Raw genomic sequence first — 20031 nt, 5'->3', positions numbered from 1 at the left:
GATTTCGAGACCTCAGATTTAGAATTTGAGGTCTCGAAATCAAGCATCAGGGAGAAAGCACACAACTTCGTGTGACAATGGGTGTTTTTTCTTTCATTATTATCTGGCAACTTCGATTACCGATCGAGCTCAAATTTTCACAGATTTTATGCATCCCGCATGAGAATACACCACTTGTGAAGGCTAGTCTTTGACAATTACCAATAGTGTCCACTGCCTTTAAAATAGCCTCAATCCAGACTCAAGATGCCATTACCTATGAATCTGACCCAAAAAGTTAAAATTATTTAGTGTTCAGGCTACTGTATGTTTTGAAAGCCACTCCATGCGTTTTCATACAGTATAAGTTAATGTCTGATGTTTCTGAAGGTTCTGAAGGGCCGCGGGTCGTATCGGGCATGTATGGATCTAAGATAGAGGGCGTGGTCAGTGATGATGGTGGGGATACTGAGGGGGGCTGAGTGCCAATAAAGGATTGGTGGATCGGGGCTCGGTGCTAGTTCAACAATTTTGTCTTGTGTTATTTCATGGTCTAGAGTTGACAGTTGGGTTGAAGAAAAGTTTTGTCAAGTTTTGTCAGGTTGTATAATATTCAACTTGCATCCCATGAGTATGCCCGCAGAGATAGCCCCGAAGAAGTTCGTGCCTGGTGGGAAATGTTTCAACTTCAGTTTCCTTGGCTGCTGTTTTTTTTATTATTATTTTTTTTTTTTAGTCCTATTTTTTTCTCTTTTTGAGTCTCCGACAGATGTAAAAACCCATTTTTTCCAAAGTGGGATAATGTTTCGGTTTGTCTTTATTGACAATAAAAGGGTACTTTATACGAATGAGGTTGTATAGCGCCCCCTTTTGATAAACTGTAGTGATTTTAGATTGATACCCTGCTGAATTATAGTGGCTTTGTCTTGGTGTGGAGTACAGATACCATCCATATTTTCATGGTAGGCATAGTTTCAGTGTAAACGACTTCAGGTTTTTACAGTCACGCAGTTGGACTCAATAAACGCCGAAAAATTCAAAAATGGTAACTTGACAACTTGTTTTACTATCACAATTTGTGTTTATTATGTTTCTGTACTATTATATATTATTTGTTCTGAAAAATTGTGGAAGAAGGATTATTAAGAATATCTCTTTTTTTTGTTGTATTTGCACACATTTGCTGCCCTACATTTAAACCATGGACTCTCATGGAGCAATAATAAACTATGCTCCATGTTTAAACTTACACATTTTACAAAGTTTTATAAATATATTCAAATTATGAGTAGTTTACAGTATTACTTAGTATCTTAGGATATGAAAGTTTACAATGATTTAGATAGTTATATATCAGGAAGCTTTTAAAGTAGGACAACAATTAGGTTAGTAGGGTGAAGCAGAGGCTTTTGACGTGCCTTACCTATGGACAGACAAACAACATAAAATACTATACAGAAGAAAGAAAACACAAGACAGACTAGACAAACAGAGTACACGACAGAGGCTAATATATGATGGTGAGTAAGTTAACAATATACTTAAATAAACCTACGAATAAGCATCAAGAAGTTGTTTTTTAAATTTTCATTGCAGTCGTGTGGGTCATGTGTGTGGTCGTACGCGTACGGCACTCAATTTTTCCATGGATGGACGATATCTCCATCCATTTTTCAACCCAACCCAACACAAACTCAACATTTCACTTCAGTTTAACCACAGCACAGGGCTCAATCAAATTGTTTAACTTTAACAGTGTCTAACATTGTCAACTTTAGTTTTTGTACAAACTTGCGAAATGTATAAAATAAGCTGGTGGAACTGTACGATGGTGTGTTTGCCCCACTTGTGTGGCCAAGGCTAGCTGAATCCGTAGCCACACATGTCCATACCATTTCCAGTTATGCAGCGCCTCCCCTACCCTACGAGCCAATCGGCAGTATAAACCGGCTGAATGTGTTCACCTAGCTCTTAGCTTGCTTTGTGTGTATTGAATAGTCAAACAAATAAAATGTTAAAAAGAAATTTTTAATTAACGATAACTTTGCTACCTTTCTCCGACTCTAAATTCCTCGATTTGTACATGGCACAGCCATCTTGGAATATGCCAATCAACATGACATCATCGGCCTGCCGAGCTGTGGGCCTGTGAGGGTGCGAATACAAATCAACGGCTATTCTATGTGAATTAAGCTTGGTACTTTTTACGCGCACGCGCTCTGTAGTTCACGAAAAACACCCAAGCTTAATTCACATAAGATAGCCGTTGATTTGTATTCGCACTCCACACACTCCGCCCACAGCTCATGGGCCCTCAGCTAGGCAGGCCGATGATGTCATGCTGATTGGCATATTCCAAGATGGCTGCGCCGTGTACAAATCGAGGAAATTAGAGTCGGAGTAAGGTAGCAAAGTTATCGTTAAAAATTTCTTGTTAAAATTTTATTTGTTTCACTATTCAATACAGACAAAGCAAGCTAAGAGATAGTTGAACACATTCAGCCAGTTTATACTGCCGGGTGGCTTGAGGGGAGGCGCCAGAATTTGAAATTTATTGTTATTTCTTAGCTGCATAAGGAAATGGTATGGACGTGTAACTAAGGATTCAGCTTGCCTTGGCCACACAAGTGGGGCTAGATGGTGTGTCTGTGATTGTGGGGCTCCAGCAAGCCACAAAACCATGATCAATCATCACTGTATCAGTATGATGCACTGTAGTACTGTAGTGTTACAATACATGTAGGTACTAGGCAAAGACAAAAGAAGACAACAAAAACACCTTCTTCAACCCCAAATTAGTACAAAATTTACACAGTCAGCTTCCTTTGTGGTTTATTACTTAATATTTTGACTGATAAGGTCACTGTACCCTTAAGGTGGTCCCCTGGCTACCCTTCCAAGGTTGTATCGTAAACTTGGGTTTGGTTCTTGGCTACACGACTGGTAATGTTTCTGACTGGCACATCAACAAAGATATTGACAAAACAAAGAGACTGCCAAAATAGGGCTAGATAGCTCGATTGGTAGAGCGCTAGCACATTTATCCAGTCCAGTGGTTGTTGGGTTATCACTTCAAGCTGCTTTTTAATCAAAAGATCAATATTAACATAATTTTTCCTATTTTTTAGGCGAGTGCTTTGGGAGTGAGTGACCACCATCAGGAATCGCTGGTGAACTACATGAGGTTCAATCGCTACAAACGCAACCAGAATCTACGTGGTGTTGAAGGTTGCTTTCAGGATCTCAAAGACAGCAGGTAACTCGGCTGTTATGTGGAATTTACAGGAGTAGCAGTGATCAGCTGGGTCCAATTTCATAGCTCTGCTTACCGCCAAATTCTGCGCTTGTGATCACCATTCTTTGCTTGTAGGACAAGGGCCGAATTTCTGCTCAAGCTTTGTAAGCGAATAATGCCTAGTAAGGTGAAGTATGCATGAGCACAAGTAAAATTCCCTGCCAACTTTAGAAATATGCTTGAGTGCGGAATACCCTACTGAAAGGCGCCTATTTTTTGCTTACAGTTAGCAGAGACGTGAAATTATGCTTAGCTTGATGGATTGTTGTGTACAAATACTGCATTTATTACATTTTTAAAGTCAGTGGACACTATCGGTAGTTGTCAAAGACAAGTCTTCTCACTTGGTGTATCTCAACATATGCATAAAATAACAAACCTGTGAAAATTTGAGCTCGATTGGTCATTGGAGTTGCGAGATAACTATGAAAGAAAAAACACCCTTGTCACACGAAGTTGTGTGCATTCAGATGCTTGATTTCGAGACCTCAAATTCTAAACTTGAGGTCTTGAAATAAAATTCGTGGAAAATTACTTCTTTCTCGAAAACTACGTTACTTCAGAGGAATGTTTTATACTATCAACCTCTCCCCATTACTTGTTACCAAGTAAGGTTTTATGCTAATAACTATTTTGAGCAATTACCAAGTGTCCACTACCTTTAACTGTATGGATTATAAAAAATTTTTTTTAATTGTTCAGTGCCCAGGAGCATGCCAGTATGTACATGGATGGGCGCTATATAAATATCCATTATTATTATCATTATTAAGCTTAATCAGAATCAATTTGGTTGTTAGTTTCAGTGATTCTGAGGGGTTCATACAGGGTTAAACATTAAACCAATGCTTGAATTTAACACTGGACTGAAGGCCAAGGGTAGTGATTTTAGTATTAGGCCTATAAACTCATGCCTGGACAAGTCCGGCAGTATTGTGTTTGTGCTCAAACATTGAATGCTTGACCTGAGGGCGCTCTATACTAAGTTGGGTGGTCGGGTTGATGTAGTTATGTATTTTCTTACTTTTTAGTCTCTCGGTTTGATTCCTGCCGGGGGCACAAGGTGAGTTTTATGTCCTAACCTGATTGTGTAGTTTTCCCTGAAATATTTCTGTGAAGTTTTCATCCCACATTAAAATCAAAATTGTTTTCGTTGTTTTGTCTCAATTGTTTTTATGGCTAGTACTAAGTTTGATTAAATTCATCTTTCTTAGAGTCCCTGGCTTCACAGCCAGAGTTAATAAATGAAGTGAAATGGTTCTAAAGTCATTCAATCAATGTTATTATTTAATCTCTCAGGTTGACCGAAGACACTTTTACTGCTGATGAAGTGGTTGAGATGCTTGATGGTCTTGAGGCTGTAGTCCGAGGTGAAGTGGAGTCTGAACTTATTAACACAGCCCACACCAATGTCTTATTACTTCGTCAGCTGTTCCAACAGGCAGAGAAATGGCATCTCAAGCTCATGGCTGATATATCTGAACTGGAAAATCGGTAATTCTCTAAATGTTCCTGCCAGGGAATCATATTAAGGATTCATTTGGTTCATAAAGAGATATCTCCGCCAGGCCCTGCGTCGTATTCCTGTACCCCACAGCTTTAAGATTATTTTCATCACTTGCAAGACAAGTCAGCATGTTGTTTTGAACATTCCCCCTAATAAATACAACACCTTTATATTGAACATGTATAGTGATAGTCCAACAGAACGTTGAGTACAGTCAATCAGCAGATGCAGAAACAAGTCACTCTACTTTAGTGACAACAGGATGTGGAGGTTTAACATCTTAACTGTGTCTTTTTTTCCCCCCAGGGAACTGATAGAAATGATTGCAGACTTTGAAGAGAGTCAGTTTTCCGGAAAGTCAGTAAGTGTCATTTTTATTTTACTGATTGAAAGTTCACAATGCAGGCTTGGAAAGACACAGAAGCTATGGTGTCTGTTGTCTTGGCCTTGGTGCTCCTTCAAAAGCTTCCCACGTACATGAAGTAATTGAAGATTTCCAACTGGACATGTGTATCATGTGTGCCCTTTGTTCTCTCGAAGAAGAAATTGCCTTGCCCTCTCAAAGAAGAAATGGCCTTGCCCTCTCAAAGATGAAATGACCTTGCCCTCTCAAAGATGAATTGACCTTGCCCACTCAAAGATGAAATGACCTTGCCCACTCAAAGATGAAATGGCCTTGCCCTCTAAAAGATGAAATGGCCTTGCCCACTCAAAGATGAAATGACCTTGCCCTCTCAAAGATGAAATGAGCTTGCCCACTCAAAGATGAAATGACCTTGCCCTCTCAAAGATGAAATGGCCTTGCCCTCTCATGGCCTATGGCATTGCCCTCTCTAAGATGAAATGGCCTTGCCCTCTCAAAGATGAAATGGCCTTGCCCACTCAAAGATGAAATGACCTTGCCCTCTCAAAGATGAAATGGCCTTGCCCACTCAAAGATGAAATGACCTTGCCCTCTCAAAGATGAAATGACCTTGCCCACTCAAAGATGAAATGACCTTGCCCTCTCAAAGATGAAATGGCCTTGCCCTCGCAAAGATGAAATGGCCTTGCTCTCTCAAAGATGAAATGGCCTTGCCATCTCAAAGATGAAATAGCCTTGCCATCTCAAAGATGAAATGGCCTTGCCCTCTCAAAGATGAAATAGCCTTGCCCTCTCAAAGATGAAATGGCCTTGCCCTCTCAAAGATGAAATAGCCTTGCCATCTCAAAGATGAAATGGCCTTGCCATCTCAAAGATGAAATAGCCTTGCCCTCTCATAGATGAAATGGCCTTGCCCTCTCAAAGATGAAATGGCCTTGCCCACTCAAAGATGAAATGACCTTGCCCTCTCAAAGATGAAATGACCTTGCCCACTCAAAGATGAAATGACCTTGCCCTCTCAAAGATGAAATGGCCTTGTCCTCTCATGGCCTATGGCATTGCCCTCTCTAAGATGAAATGGCCTTGCCCTCTCAAAGATGAAATGGCCTTACCCACTCAAAGATGAAATGACCTTGCCCTCTCAAAGATGAAATGGCCTTGCCCACTCAAAGATGAAATGACCTTGCCCTCTCAAAGATGAAATGGCCTTGCCCTCTCAAAGATGAAATGGCCTTGCTCTCTCAAAGATGAAATGGCCTTGCCATCTCAAAGATGAAATAGCCTTGCCATCTCAAAGATGAAATGGCCTTGCCCTCTCAAAGATGAAATAGCCTTGCCCTCTCAAAGATGAAATGGCCTTGCCCTCTCAAAGATGAAATAGCCTTGCCATCTCAAAGATGAAATGGCCTTGCCATCTCAAAGATGAAATAGCCTTGCCCTCTCAAAGATGAAATGGCCTTGCCCTCTCAAAGATGAAATGGCCTTGCCCTCTCAAAGATGAAATGGCCTTGCCCTCTCAAAGATGAAATGACCTTGCCCTCTCAAAGATGAAATGACCTTGTCCACTCAAAAATGAAATGACTTTGCCCTCTCAAAGATGAAATGGCCTTGCCCTCTCATGGCCTATGACATTGCCCTCTCTAAGATGAAATGGCCTTGCCCTCTCAAAGATGAAATGAACTTGCCCTCTCAAAGATGAAATAGCCTTGCCATCTCAAAGATGAATAGCCTTGCCATCTCAAAGATGAAATGGCCTTGCCCTCTCAAAGATGAAAATGGCAGACCTGTGTCACAACCAACCTAGTCCTCTTCACACTAAATAATAATTGAGAGATAAAATCTCAGGCTTCACTTTTAATTTATTGTTTTAAAATGTGTTTACAAAGATTCAGCAATACATCAAAAATTCCCATGATTAGGTCTTAAGATTGAGGTACATGTTAGTATGACTAGGCACCTTATTAAAAGTTCAATTACAGATACAAGCGGAGAATATTTACCAATATCTTATTTACTTCACTAGTGCAATTAATTCAAAATAGTTGTTCAGCAGTGTTTAAAAGCCTAAACCAACTGTTTGATTAAATGTAGATACACTAACAAACTAAATCTGACAATTTTATTTCGAAAGGTGGTCAAATCTTTGAGTATCACCAAATCCTGAGCGTTTAATATGTTGATGCAGGAAGTATAATCGCTGATTGGAATACACAGTCTATCTGCTCAGATTACAAATTTGGGCATAAAAACTGTTATTTTTTCAAAGAACCACATTACATATACTTCGAAGCAGGAGATATTTCTCAAAATGCTTTTTGCTATCAAACGCTGCTGGAGTCTTCTTATCAAAAGTTTGTGTTGCCAATAATTTTAATATAGTTATTTAACCAAATGTAAACCTTTCCTTTAATTCTTACAATACAAGCTCTGAGCAATAAGCCACTTGCAAGTTGGATTTTAGTATATTGTCTTGAACAATAATGTGCTTGATCACAAGTTACCACTTAAATTTGAATTCCTCAGATTATTGAGACAGTTGCTATGTCATATGATTTGGGGCAAGCTTTTGCCTAGTTATCTAAGAGACGGTGAACACCTTTACACAATTCAAAATTGATGTGTAAGGCACATTGGTACCAGGGTTTGCTCATCTGGAGGTTGCTATACAAACGCTTGCCCCGAACCATTTGACATAGCAACTGTCCACTATAGTCTTACCTAAAAATGTACTGGCAAATGGTTTATTCCTACTAAAGCAATACTACATTGTCATCTTAGTGACAATTGCCAAACAAAACAACTGAGGGCCAATTGCTGAACCAGCGGTTACGGCATGCCCTTTAGCATCACATATCACACCTCTAGGCCATCTAAAATTTAGCCAAACTTATGCCACAATTTAAGCCACAATTCTGACAATACACATGATACACTTGAATCAAATATTTTACATTTGTATTATAATAGATAAAAGAGGAGATATGTAAAAACATGCAAAAAAGGAAAAGAATAACTATTCATAATAAGTTCCAGCAATTGTTTGTTCCTGTGACGGCTTGAAAAGAACTTTTACTTTGCAGTGATTTCATTACAAACCAAAGGTTGATATCAATTTGTCACATACATTGTATTCTCAGTCAAACTTGAAATTAATATTCTAGTTTCCCAAAATGTTTGAAATTTTACACTAACTACATGCAAGTTGTAAAATAAAATGGGAATAAATTCATTTACATAATACACCACAAAACACTAAAACTATGAATATAATTTAGCTGCTTAATATCAAAGTCCCTTTTGTTGTTGACTTTCTCTAAAGGTGACGAGCAAGCCGACCTTTGAGATGAAGCGTCTTGACCCTATGGCTGGAGAAGGAGAGCAACTTCTCCATGCTGAGATTGCAAGACTCAATGAGGAGAATAACAAACTCAAGGAACGTCTCAAGATGGTTGAGACACAGGTAGGTTCAGTCTAAGTCTGGGTGACTACTGTCGGAGTCGCGACTATTGATTGCTTATGAGGGCGTCGTTGTTATTCCCATTCATAAATGCCCTTTTGTTAAAAAGCATAATAAAGTTATGCAAAACAATTGATTTGTTTTACAGATTTCATAAGTGAAATCTGTAAAATAAATCAATTTTTTTTTAAACCGCAACAATGGCATTGGCGCTCAATGGTTATGCGTATGTGCGCATAGTTCTTGTTTTATGTTGATTGTGTTATGCATAAAATAACGCCACACATAAGCTCCTCTGTCACGCCTTCTTACTGATGTCTTACACGCCTCCACGTGATGGCCTCTGGACCAATCAGACTGGATAAACTGTCCCGGTATTAATAAATATTTATTTTTTAGTTTCTTCCTATTTATCCACATGATGCAAAGTTTTGTTACTTAGGAAGAGGTTTTTTTGGTCACAGGAGATAGGATACACAAAGAACAAAATCAATGGTGGGAAGAGGGACAGAAAAGTAGTTAAATAATGAACGAGGCAGACTAAAAGGAGAAGGTGAAGACAATGTTTTAGTCCTTCAACTTTTTGTTCAGACCAGAGGGTGTTATGGTGTTAAGCCTTTTTTTCCACTTTGTCTCCTCTTCCGTGCGAACCTTTCTAGTGTTTCCTCTTAATCCTAGTGCCTCAATGCCTTGTAAAATCATGTCAGTAATAGAGTGATCGCTCTGACTGAAGTGTTCTCCTATTGTGTCCTTCTTGCCATTGACTGTGGATCTGTGTTTATAGAAACGCTTCTTGAGTGTATTTTTTGTTTGACCTACATATTGTAAACCACATTTTTTGCAAGATATGAGATAGACGAGATTAGTGGTGGTGCAGGTGATATGACCAATTGTCTTATGCTCTATTTGGGTATCTTTCTTGTTGCTCTTGAAGAAGGTTGATTGTTTGATGTGGACACTACAAATGACACAGTTGGAAGTGTCGGATGAACACTGGAAAGTTCCCTGTGGCCTGGGGTCAACATGATCCTGATTTGTTGGGACTTCTTCCTGAACAAAGAGATCCTTGAGACTGGACGGCCATCTGTGAAAGATTTTGAGAGAATCTTCACACGCCACAACCAATTGACCATCTGGCGTGACTGTCATGCCTTGTGGATGTTGACAGTCTTGTATAACACACTCTGTTTGCTGATCAGCAGGATAAAGCTGATGAATCTCGCCTGGTTCAGAAGGGGAAGAGTGTCGCGTTGCAATGTACAAACCGATACCCTTAATAAAACACATACCCGTAGGGTGAAAGGGGGTTTTACCGGATCGACCGATATTCGTTGAACGCACTGTTTTTTCGTTGTAGTCCATCGTGTGCAGTTTGTCACCGTTCCAGTAGATGCACAACTGTGTTTGAATCATCAAAAAGTTACCTATCCCAGAAGCAAGTAGCCTTCTTATTAAGTCTCCATTTGGTTCATAAAGAGATATCTCCTCCAGGCCCTTCGCCTTGTTTCTGCACCCAACGGCTATATGATTATTTTCATCCACTGCAAGACAAGTCAGCGTGCTGTATGACACCTTCCCCCTTTTTGGTTCGAACCGACGAAGTAATTCATATTGCCTGTTGAAGATCTTTACCTCTTGATGATCAATCACAATTAACTGGTCATCTTTATTGACTGCAATACGTTGAGGATTCTTGAGACCTCTGATGTCTAGTTGTTCCGGGTGGGGCTTGCTTTCTGAGATTACTACCAAGACTTTGTTTTTAATATCTGCCAAGATGATATCGTTGTTGGAGAAGGCTGCGACGTCATACGCATGGAGGAGTGTTTTTTTCTCTTCCATCAACTGGAAGGTCGTTATAGATTTGTTTAGTTTCCACTTTGCTTCCTCATGAGGTTGCTCTGCCTCTTCAGCTAGTTTCCTCTCCTCCTCTTTGACGCTTGCAGCAGCTGCTTTAGCACTTTTGGAGATTTTCTTTTTGGTGTCGGTGAACATCTTGTCTGAGGTCTTGGGGGATTGCTCCTCGTAATCAGACCCCAAGGTGTGGATTTGGTGAGATTTCAAGATGCCCATACGCTGATGGGCTCGTTGACATTCTTGACACAGAAAATGATCGCACTTTATGCATTTTGCAATTGCCTGTGTCCCTTCATCACAAGCTTGACATTTGAGCTGTGACATTTGACCCTTAGGTAGCTTTTCCATCACTTTGCTGCCAGTGGCCATCCTTAGGAATGTTTGCTCCTTTGCTGTAGAAAAAAAAAATATATATATATATTTTAAATCTTTCAAGTATCTGGGAAGGAAAAAGAAAAGGCTACGCATGGTATTACATGTAACTTTTAATGCTAAGGGAATATCTCAATTTTGTCAAATGCAGATATCAAATATGTTAGACCAAAAATATTTTTTGGGGGATGCTTGATCTAGCTTAGGGCTTTTAGGTCAACAGTTTTACAATTTTTTTTTTACAATGCCAGAGTCAAATGGAGAAGAAACATACCTAATGAGCTCAACTGCTTTATTTGAAAATAGTGCTTGTAGTAGAAGATTGATCTCATTTGTATTTTAAGTTATAGGTAAGTGAACTTTGATAGCCAACAAAAATAAAAGAAATTTATCAGACTCAAAATAAACATTGCACATCATTGACTTGCCTCAATGACATGACTTGCCTCAATGGCTCTGGGCCTAAGTCCATGTAAATAATTTATGTTGATTTTGAGCAATTTTTTGTTTGAAAATTAAGGATTGCTATTTAAACTTGTTTGTAATGTTCATCATACGTAATGTTGGTAATTGTATACTTGAATAAGGGAATAAAAGGGTAGTGACGAGTTCTTTAACATGCGTTTAAAGCCGGCAGGGTCGGCGGCCATGTGATAAAGGCCCAAGCCGAAGGCGAGGGCCTTTATCGCATGGCAACGACCCTGCAAGGTTTTAAACGGACGTTTAAAAACGAATCACTACTCTTTTATTCCCATTCATCAATGCCCTTTTGTTCAAAAACGTTAACAAAATACAATTATAGACACTTTAACAATTGAAAAGTCGAGCATGTCGAGGTTTGAAATATTTTTTTCAAACATTTTGCGAAGAATCTGTTTGATGTGCTAGGTTGTGTGTACGCGCGCGTACTTAGATTACGCTCTGTTACTATATTAGCTATGAATTGCGTTCCGCGTGATAATCTTGCGCGCCCGACACGCGGAAGCCAGCTGGTTATTAGCACTGGTCATCAAAGATTTTTACACCCCCACGTGATGCACCTCCACCAATCGGAATAGCAAAACTGTCTGAGGTATTTATGAATTTTTATTTATTATCAATGATAATTATCAATAGCAGGGTGGATATGTGCTCATTACAATTCTTTATTACATGTAGGCGTTCGGGCCAACAGCCCAGAACACCTTATTTTTTATTTTATTTTATCTCTTTTTCTTCATACTTCGCTTCCTCTTGTCATCTCTTCATATAAGTTCAATATATCCTCAACCACATAAGCTGTTTTGACAATCTATACCTCATGAAAGGGCTTTATGTACTTCACAAAAATGGAAAACCTTTTGATCTGTTTAAACAGGAAGTGATTGTAAAGTGCTTTGAAAAAGCATAATTTTAGGTTGAAATGTACACCTTTTGATACTTTACCATCATGTAATACAAGTCTGGCAAAGATCTGGTTTAACAACAAAAATGCTGATGACGTCAACAAATATAAGTGCGCCCTCTAGCGGCAGATTAAAAATATCTATAAATTCCCATTTACTAGGATGTCTTGTGTCAGAGTTTATGATAATTGTTTCAAAATTGGTATACATAATTTCAGCATAATAGCAACATATCTGTAGATTCTTAGCTTGATGACGTCATCATGTGTCACATGGTTTGCTTTAAAGGTGCACTTTTCAAAGCTGTTGTCTGCCAAACCAAAAGTTTGATTGAGGTGAAACTTGGTCTATTGTAAGTCAAGGACAATATCTGCTTCAATTTGAAGTGACGTCATGATAACATCATCATGTTGTATGGACAATCTTGATCATTTATTACAAATCTGGCATACAGGCCGTTGAGAATCTTTCAGTAAAGCGTTGGAGAAGGCAGTGTTCTCCACACATGTAATGTTGGAGGGCAAGCCACCCCTCCCAAGGTTTAAGAATTGGCCACCCTGCTAACTTAATTGGTTGCCCCTCCCAAAAATAATGACAAACAGACTATTTTTAGCCAGCATTTATGATCAATGGGAAGGGTATTCAAAATGATTGCTTTGTTTACAATTAAAATCTGTTTAATCTCATGTGAACTCAGTTTTCTTATTGATTGAAAACTTTCTATCAACAAACTTGAGCGAATATCACTTGTTGCTGTTTTTCATTAAAGAAGGTCTTTCAAGGCACTGGACACCTTGTCTTTGTCAAAGACCAGCCTTCTCACTTGGTGTACATACATTGTACACCTCCATGACTCCACATAAAATAACAAACCTGTGAAAACTTGAACTTAATTGGTGGCCGAAGTTGCGAGAGAATAATGGAAGAAAAACACCCTTTTAAGTTGCACAAGTTGTGTGGTTATGCCTTGATTTTGAAACCTCAGCTGATCGAAACTAGGCGCGCGCCATGTGAGTACCATCTACATGTAGCTCCATGGTATTACCATGAAGTAATGCTTGTTTCACGTACCCTGTAGACCCCAATGAGCAGTGCAAATGTACAACTACATGCCGACTGATCTTTGCATATTTTTGACATAATTATAACCATAGAGCAAGTCATTTCTCTATGATATAAAACAAATATTACCAATTAACACTGCTATTAATAGTATTAGAGCACTTACCTCATCCAGCAATAACTGGAGTCCTTCAGATCGCCGAGGTAGAAATCTTCCAAAGAGTTTAAACAGACAACAATTTCAGGTCAAGAACATTACAGTTTACACCATAGTGAAACAGCTGTTATGTATTTCCGGTTCACTGTGTTATCAGAATGCGGAACAACGAACTAGGCCTATTATTATATACTACTCCTGCTTCATTCCAGAACTTTCCACAGGACCATCGACCATGTGACCTGTGTATGGCACGCCTGTATAAACAATATGTTTGTTGTACTTATGGAGCGCCTTTGTGCTACAAGCACAACCATGGCAGCCACGTCTTGTTGTCAGTACATGATAAAAGGTTGTAAAGTACATTATTGATGTTAGGACTTGCACAAGTTTATTTTGGTTGTTAAGTGACGTCACATAGCCCGCACTGGGCGTGCGCGTAAAGCTCATGTTTTAACACGGATATTGTTGTTGAGCATGTTCAGCTCACACATGCTTTGAAGTTCAGAATTACAAATACAATTATTGAGTGTTCTTAGTAGTTATAAATACTTGGAGTACCGGTAATCTTAATACACAAAGGTCATTAGATTCTACTCCATCATGTCTATAATACCATGGAGGTAGTCTACCGATATGTGATTGTGTATAGGCTTCTCCAATTCCAACCATCGTGTATCAAGGTTAAAGGTCACTAAACAATGAGTAGACCTCATAATAGTCAGACTAACAAAAATACGTCAGAACTGTGAGTTTTGTAAAGACTTTAGTAGAATCTGTTCAGTGCGTGACCTGACCTTGGAATGTTTTTGAAATGAGTGGATGTATAAAATTGGGAAATAACAGTTGTGCATGATGGGAATGTAACTAATTCTTGCATGTCCTGGATGTGGAAAAATACAGGACCCTATTTATATTAACTTTGCTTGCAAAATGACAGAGTAGTGTTTAAGAGACTTGTTTAAATAAAAATTTGTTTTGCCCTTACAACGGATTTGTTTTTTATTCATTCTACACTCAGTGCTTTCCGAGTCCAAAGAAAAAGACCCACAAGCTCGAGTGGGATTTGAACCCATAACCTTTGCAATTGCTAGTGCAGATGTCTCGTTAGTAAAATATTAGTTTTGTGTGATTACTTGATAGAATATCTTTTCTAGGCCTATTTTTTCTTTTCGTTTCTGATTTAATCTTTTAAACAAAGGACTTGGAAACAATGAACCATTGGAACGGTTGTGTTTAATGCCTTGCTCGAAGATCTGTTATTTGTCAATATTTTGTTAAGCGGATTATACTGCATTTTTCTTTCAAGTTGTTGTCTAGCTGTTCAAGCTTATTTGATCATGGTTTGATGATTGGCCATTACAATAACGGCTTTCCAAAAGTCTGATTTGGGTTCAGAAACACAAATGTCAAAACAGACGAGCTTTTAAAAAATCTGCAAATTTCAATGAGAAAACGTTTCAATAGTGATGGGTGTCTGAGTTTCACTGTCATCGTTTGTTTGTAGCAATAAAAAAAAAAAAAAAAAAACTCTTTCCCATCAATCAAAATATTAAATGTTTTGGTAAGCTGCCAGTGATAAAGTGCTTTCGAAAGATTTATAACATGTATAAACATACATATTCCTTTATAACATGTATAAACAAAGATTTATAACATGTATAAACATACATATTCCTTTATAACATGTATAAACAAAGATTTATAACATGTAGAAACATACATATTCCTTTATAACATGTATAAACATACATATTCCTTTATAACATGAATAAACATACATATTCCTTTATAACATGTATAAACATACATATTCCTTTATAACATGTATAAACATACATATTCCTTTATAACATGTAGAAACATACATATTCCTTTATAACATGTATAAACATACATATTCCTTTATAACATGTAGAAACATACATATTCCTTTATAACATGTAGAAACATACATATTCCTTTATAACATGTAGAAACATACATATTCCTTTATAACATGTATAAACATACATATTCCTTTATAACATGTATAAACATACATATTCCTTTATAACATGTAGAAACATACATATTCCTTTATAACATGTATAAACATACATATTCCTTTATAACATGTAGAAACATACATATTCCTTTATAACATGTAGAAACATACATATTCCTTTATAACATGTAGAAACATACATATTCCTTTATAACATGTAGAAACATACATATTCCTTTGTTGTGTGTGTAGGCAACAGCAGCCTTGGCAGATCGTTCTCGTCTACAAGCTGATCTACACAACACTCAGGATGAATTGGGTAATATGAAATCAAGGCAGCCAATGAAGAACACTAGTGGTCTCAGCGATCTGGAACATCAGATGTCCACCGTCAAATCAGAAATGGAGAAGGTAAAAACAGCCTCAGCAATATCTTAGGAAAAGGGAGAGTTGCTACTCGGGCGGGATTTGAACCCAAGACATCTGCTGTTATAGAGAGTTGTAGGATGATCTAGGGTCTAATCCTGTACATTAGCAGCAGGTTCTGCTAATGATTTAATGAATCTTCACCGGGGATATGATTATTCATTTGGGTTCACCCTTAGTGGGAATGGATCAAACTAAAATGAGAATAGTGATAAGGGCTGTGCATCTACAGTTATTTTCCAAAAGGGTTAAATTGAATTTGTGACTTCTGGTTAACTGTTCAACTGTTTCTAATGAAAACAATACAAGGCATTTATATGGCACTCTGCTAAGAACACAGCGCCTCATAGTCCGAATAAATATTATTGTCAACAACAGAACTCAATACAAAGAAATGAAGAAAATGCGTCAAAACAAACTTATCCTAAGCTGTTAAATAGGTGAGGTTTTGAGTTGGCACTTGAAGGTTGCAGTAGATAGAACACAGCAGCTTGTTCCACAATTAAGCTGCAACAACAGAAAGAGTCCTTTCCTTTGGAGCGCAAAACCATTTCTATAGATTCCAATTAGAACTGTATGAGCCAGACCTTTGAAAGAAGCAAATGTCAACACACTTGCCAGAATAGAACACTACAGCTTGTCTTCTTTGTCACGAATCCACAAATAACACAGGTTTGGCGGCCTACTATGCAAAAAATGTAGGGGATTAAAAAATACTGTATATCAGATAAGACATTTCTGCCAAAAAAGGATGTCTATCATTCTCCCTAGATGTCCAAACCCAGTTTCTGATGATAATCATTATTAAACATAATATTCCAATTATCTGTTCTAAAAAAAGAATCGGTTTACTGAAAAGTTGCCAGCTTTCTGCTATTATGACAATCCTAGCATAAAATAGAAGTGCCTTTTTGTGTTAAATGTTTTATCCCTTCTTACAGAATCTCAAGTTGAGTTCACAGAAAGCGGACGGTCTAGAAGGAGATTTGACGCAAACTAAACACAAACTCTTGGAGATGAAGGCTCAATTGGAGATGACAGAAAAGGCAAGAAACGATCCACTCCCACAAAATAATAAAGTTTTGTTAAATTGTTACCAGGGCGCAATTTCATAGAGCTGCTCAAGCACATAAAGTTGCTAAGCCAAAAAAACTATGCTAACCAGAATAAGGATACCAGCCAAAACACCATGTGCCATGCACTATGTCTGACTGGTATCCTGCTGATTTTTGCCAAGCACAAAATGAACTGCTTATAAAAGTAGCTGTATGAAATGGGGCCCTGTTACAAAGGGTAAAGCCATTACTCTCCCAGAGCAAGGCTTTAATTTTGGTTACATCTCTTTCTGAACGAGCCATTTGATAAAAAATATCTTTTGCAGAGACCCTTGCTCAAGGTTGCAAATGAACAACAAAGTTTAATCCAATTTTCTGTAACCTTATTCATATTGCCGGACCATTCATTGATGTCCAGGTGCGGTCTTTACACAATTTATTAACTGTGCATGCTTGCAATATCATTTCAAGTGGAGAATGAACATACATAGTACACAGTCAACCCTCCTACTGTCATGACTGTCTGACAATTAGAAATCATCCACTGTGGTTTTTAATGATAAACTTTTCAATCGTGCAATACCGTATCATGTTGTGAATTCATCTACACAGCATGCACATAGTTTTGTGTACAGTCGCTTCACCAAACACAACCCGGGCAGTTGGAATGGTTGGTCAAATTGAGCGGCAAATGTTATTATAACGTGGGAGGGATTTAAGCAAGTATGCTTCACCACTTTAAAAACTTCCAATTTAATATTATCTTGTGACTATTTTGATTCTATTTTCAGGAATTAGAGAAGAAGTTCAGCCAGACCGGCGCCTACAAGAATCTTAAGTCCATGCTGTCAAAGAAGAACGATCAGCTGAAAGACCTAAGATCCCGACTACGGCAATACGAACCAGATAACTAAGAGCCACTCAGACAGTACCTGGACCCACTGTTCCTCTACAGACCTAGCTCCCAGTTTCAGCTCAGCCTCCTCGCCGCCCCCCCCCCCCCCCCCAATGTGTGGTAAATCTAAATTTAGGGGGTATTTATGTTTTTAAGCATCAGTGAATAGGCATTGTGGGAAGTACTAGCTAGAGTCTAAAACTGTTTGTGTGTGGCAGCTGGGCCCACTTTCATAGAGCTACTTAAGTAACTGAATATGCTAAGCAGAATTGAGTAGGATTCCAGTCACCTGACGCTGTATTTTGGCTGCATGGTATCCTTGTTCTGGTTAGCATACCTTTATTTTGCTTAGCTTTTGTGCTCTATGAAAATGAGATGTGGCAAATAATATTGATTTCATGCTGGTGTGTTTGTTATTGACTAAAACACAAACAACTCCAAAACACAAACAAATAACTAACAATAACAATGACTAATTATCATCTCTTTGTAATAGCGTAATGGTTTTCAAAGCCTGTGCAATCTAGGACAGCAATCTTCACTGTTACTCCACTGATTTAAGTATTCCAGATTTCATCAGTAGTTTTCAGATGCAGATCAAAGTAAACTGTGGTTTGTGAATCGTTTAATAAGGTGAAAGATCAGTACATGTATTTAGGGATGTAAACAATTGTATCATTTATGAAAGTTATTCTTAAGATTATGTGTGTAGATGGCTAGTTAAATTTAAAAACTGATATTTTATAAAGGTCATCGTGTGAGATAGTACAGCAGGGTGTCCACAGTACAAATAATTTGCAAAAAAAGACCAGGATTCCAGTCAAACATAGTTGATGTGACATTGTGTATATTGTGGCTTGTATCTATATTAAGCATATTATTTTAGTGTGCTTATAGCTACTTTACTAGCAACTCTATGAGATTGGGCCCAGGTGGTCCAATTTTGAAAAACAATATTTGTCAATACCTAGATTTTGTACATATTAAACCAGACACAAGTTTTCAAAGTTTAAAAGGTTTTTTTTTTACTCACACTACATGAAAGTTGCAGACCTGAAAAAATAGCCTACCTTTTAAGGTTTGGCTCTGTTCTGAATTCCAACTCTGTCTTTACTGTTTTACAAAAGGATTACACAGTTTTCAATTATACCTTATGTTCTTATATCAGTAATTGGAAAAAAGATGTTCCTGGAAAAAAGTCTGATTTATGACATATGTATTTCCCATAGAGAAGGTGCATATTAATTTGGTTTAAATCAATACTTCAAAAAGAAGTGATGTGCTTTCCCCGTTATTTTGTTTATTTCCTAGAATATTTATAAACTATTACATGTATTCGGCAGGAAGATAATTTATTTAGATTTACAATTGATAAAACCTCCTTCTTCAGTTTTCTCACCATTTTGAACCATCGACTGAGAAGCGGTTGAGCAGTGTATGGTGGAAATTGAGCAGTGTATGGTGGAAAACTGTGCATTACTGGTATAATAATATAATAACTGGATTTACATAGCGCCAAATTCCCAAAGGTATGTGAACTGTGTGGGTATAATTGGCATGTTATTATGGGTTAGCATAATGATCTAGTACCATTTCTAACAAAAGTTAATTAATTAAATGGTCAGAGAGTTGGAGTATTTGACTGTGCGGTGTGTAGATGTATACTCTACTCAATATTCCAGGCTAGCATAGATTATCTATTCACAATCCATAGTGGATGATATTGAAGGGTCAAACTGAAGGAGGGTTAATGTTTTTGCTGTTATAAATAGTTGTAAAATTACGGTTGGATGGGTTTTAGTCTTTGTATTCTTGTTGCCTAAGCTTATATCATGTATAGGTACCAAGGTCATTCAAACTTAATTAAAGATCACCATTTAAAGAAACTTGTTACAAAAAATGTGAGTTTGTACGTAATTCATTTATTTAACACATCTTTCTTGTTATCAATATCATCCATGAACTACTAATTTTAAACCCTGCGGCTCATTAATCTACACCTTAACATCCCCTTCCCCCACACCCAGACATTTCTGAAGGAAACTTATTCTGGTGACAAGATTTTCTTCAACAATTGTGATTGTGTTATGTTCATGTTTTCTTAACAAAAGAAATGTTTACTATGTTAATTGAATGGCCATAAAAATGGTTATCAACTAGAAGGCAATTATGGCACAACTGTAGACAAAAAGTAACCAGAAAGCTATCCATTAACACTTTTTTAATACTTTTG

At 37.8% G+C, this 20031-nt stretch overlaps 2 protein-coding genes across 2 annotated transcripts; one reads left to right on the top strand and one right to left on the bottom strand.

The window, feature by feature from the left end:
• The first annotated feature begins 929 nt into the window (after positions 1 to 929).
• LOC117287906 (leucine zipper transcription factor-like protein 1) lies at positions 930 to 19684 on the top strand. The gene is made up of 8 exons (XM_033768523.1): positions 930 to 1024; positions 3108 to 3235; positions 4574 to 4768; positions 5088 to 5142; positions 8465 to 8605; positions 15675 to 15833; positions 16790 to 16894; positions 17695 to 19684. Exons 1-8 carry the CDS (start codon positions 1022 to 1024, stop codon positions 17815 to 17817), a joined length of 909 nt encoding a protein of 302 aa, XP_033624414.1. The 5' UTR covers positions 930 to 1021; the 3' UTR covers positions 17818 to 19684.
• Positions 8698 to 13670, bottom strand: LOC117287905. Its single transcript, XM_033768522.1, has 2 exons — positions 13445 to 13670; positions 8698 to 10851 (listed from the first exon to the last, which is right to left on the bottom strand). The coding sequence occupies exon 2, from the start codon at positions 10826 to 10828 to the stop codon at positions 9170 to 9172; it is 1659 nt and encodes a 552-aa protein (XP_033624413.1). The 5' UTR covers positions 10829 to 10851; positions 13445 to 13670; the 3' UTR covers positions 8698 to 9169.
• Positions 19685 to 20031: the final 347 nt, after the last annotated feature.

The sequence above is a fragment of the Asterias rubens genome, chromosome 3 (genome assembly GCF_902459465.1).
Source record: "Asterias rubens chromosome 3, eAstRub1.3, whole genome shotgun sequence".
Lineage (NCBI taxonomy): Eukaryota > Metazoa > Echinodermata > Asteroidea > Forcipulatida > Asteriidae > Asterias > Asterias rubens.
This window is presented reverse-complemented; position numbering and strand designations above follow the sequence as displayed.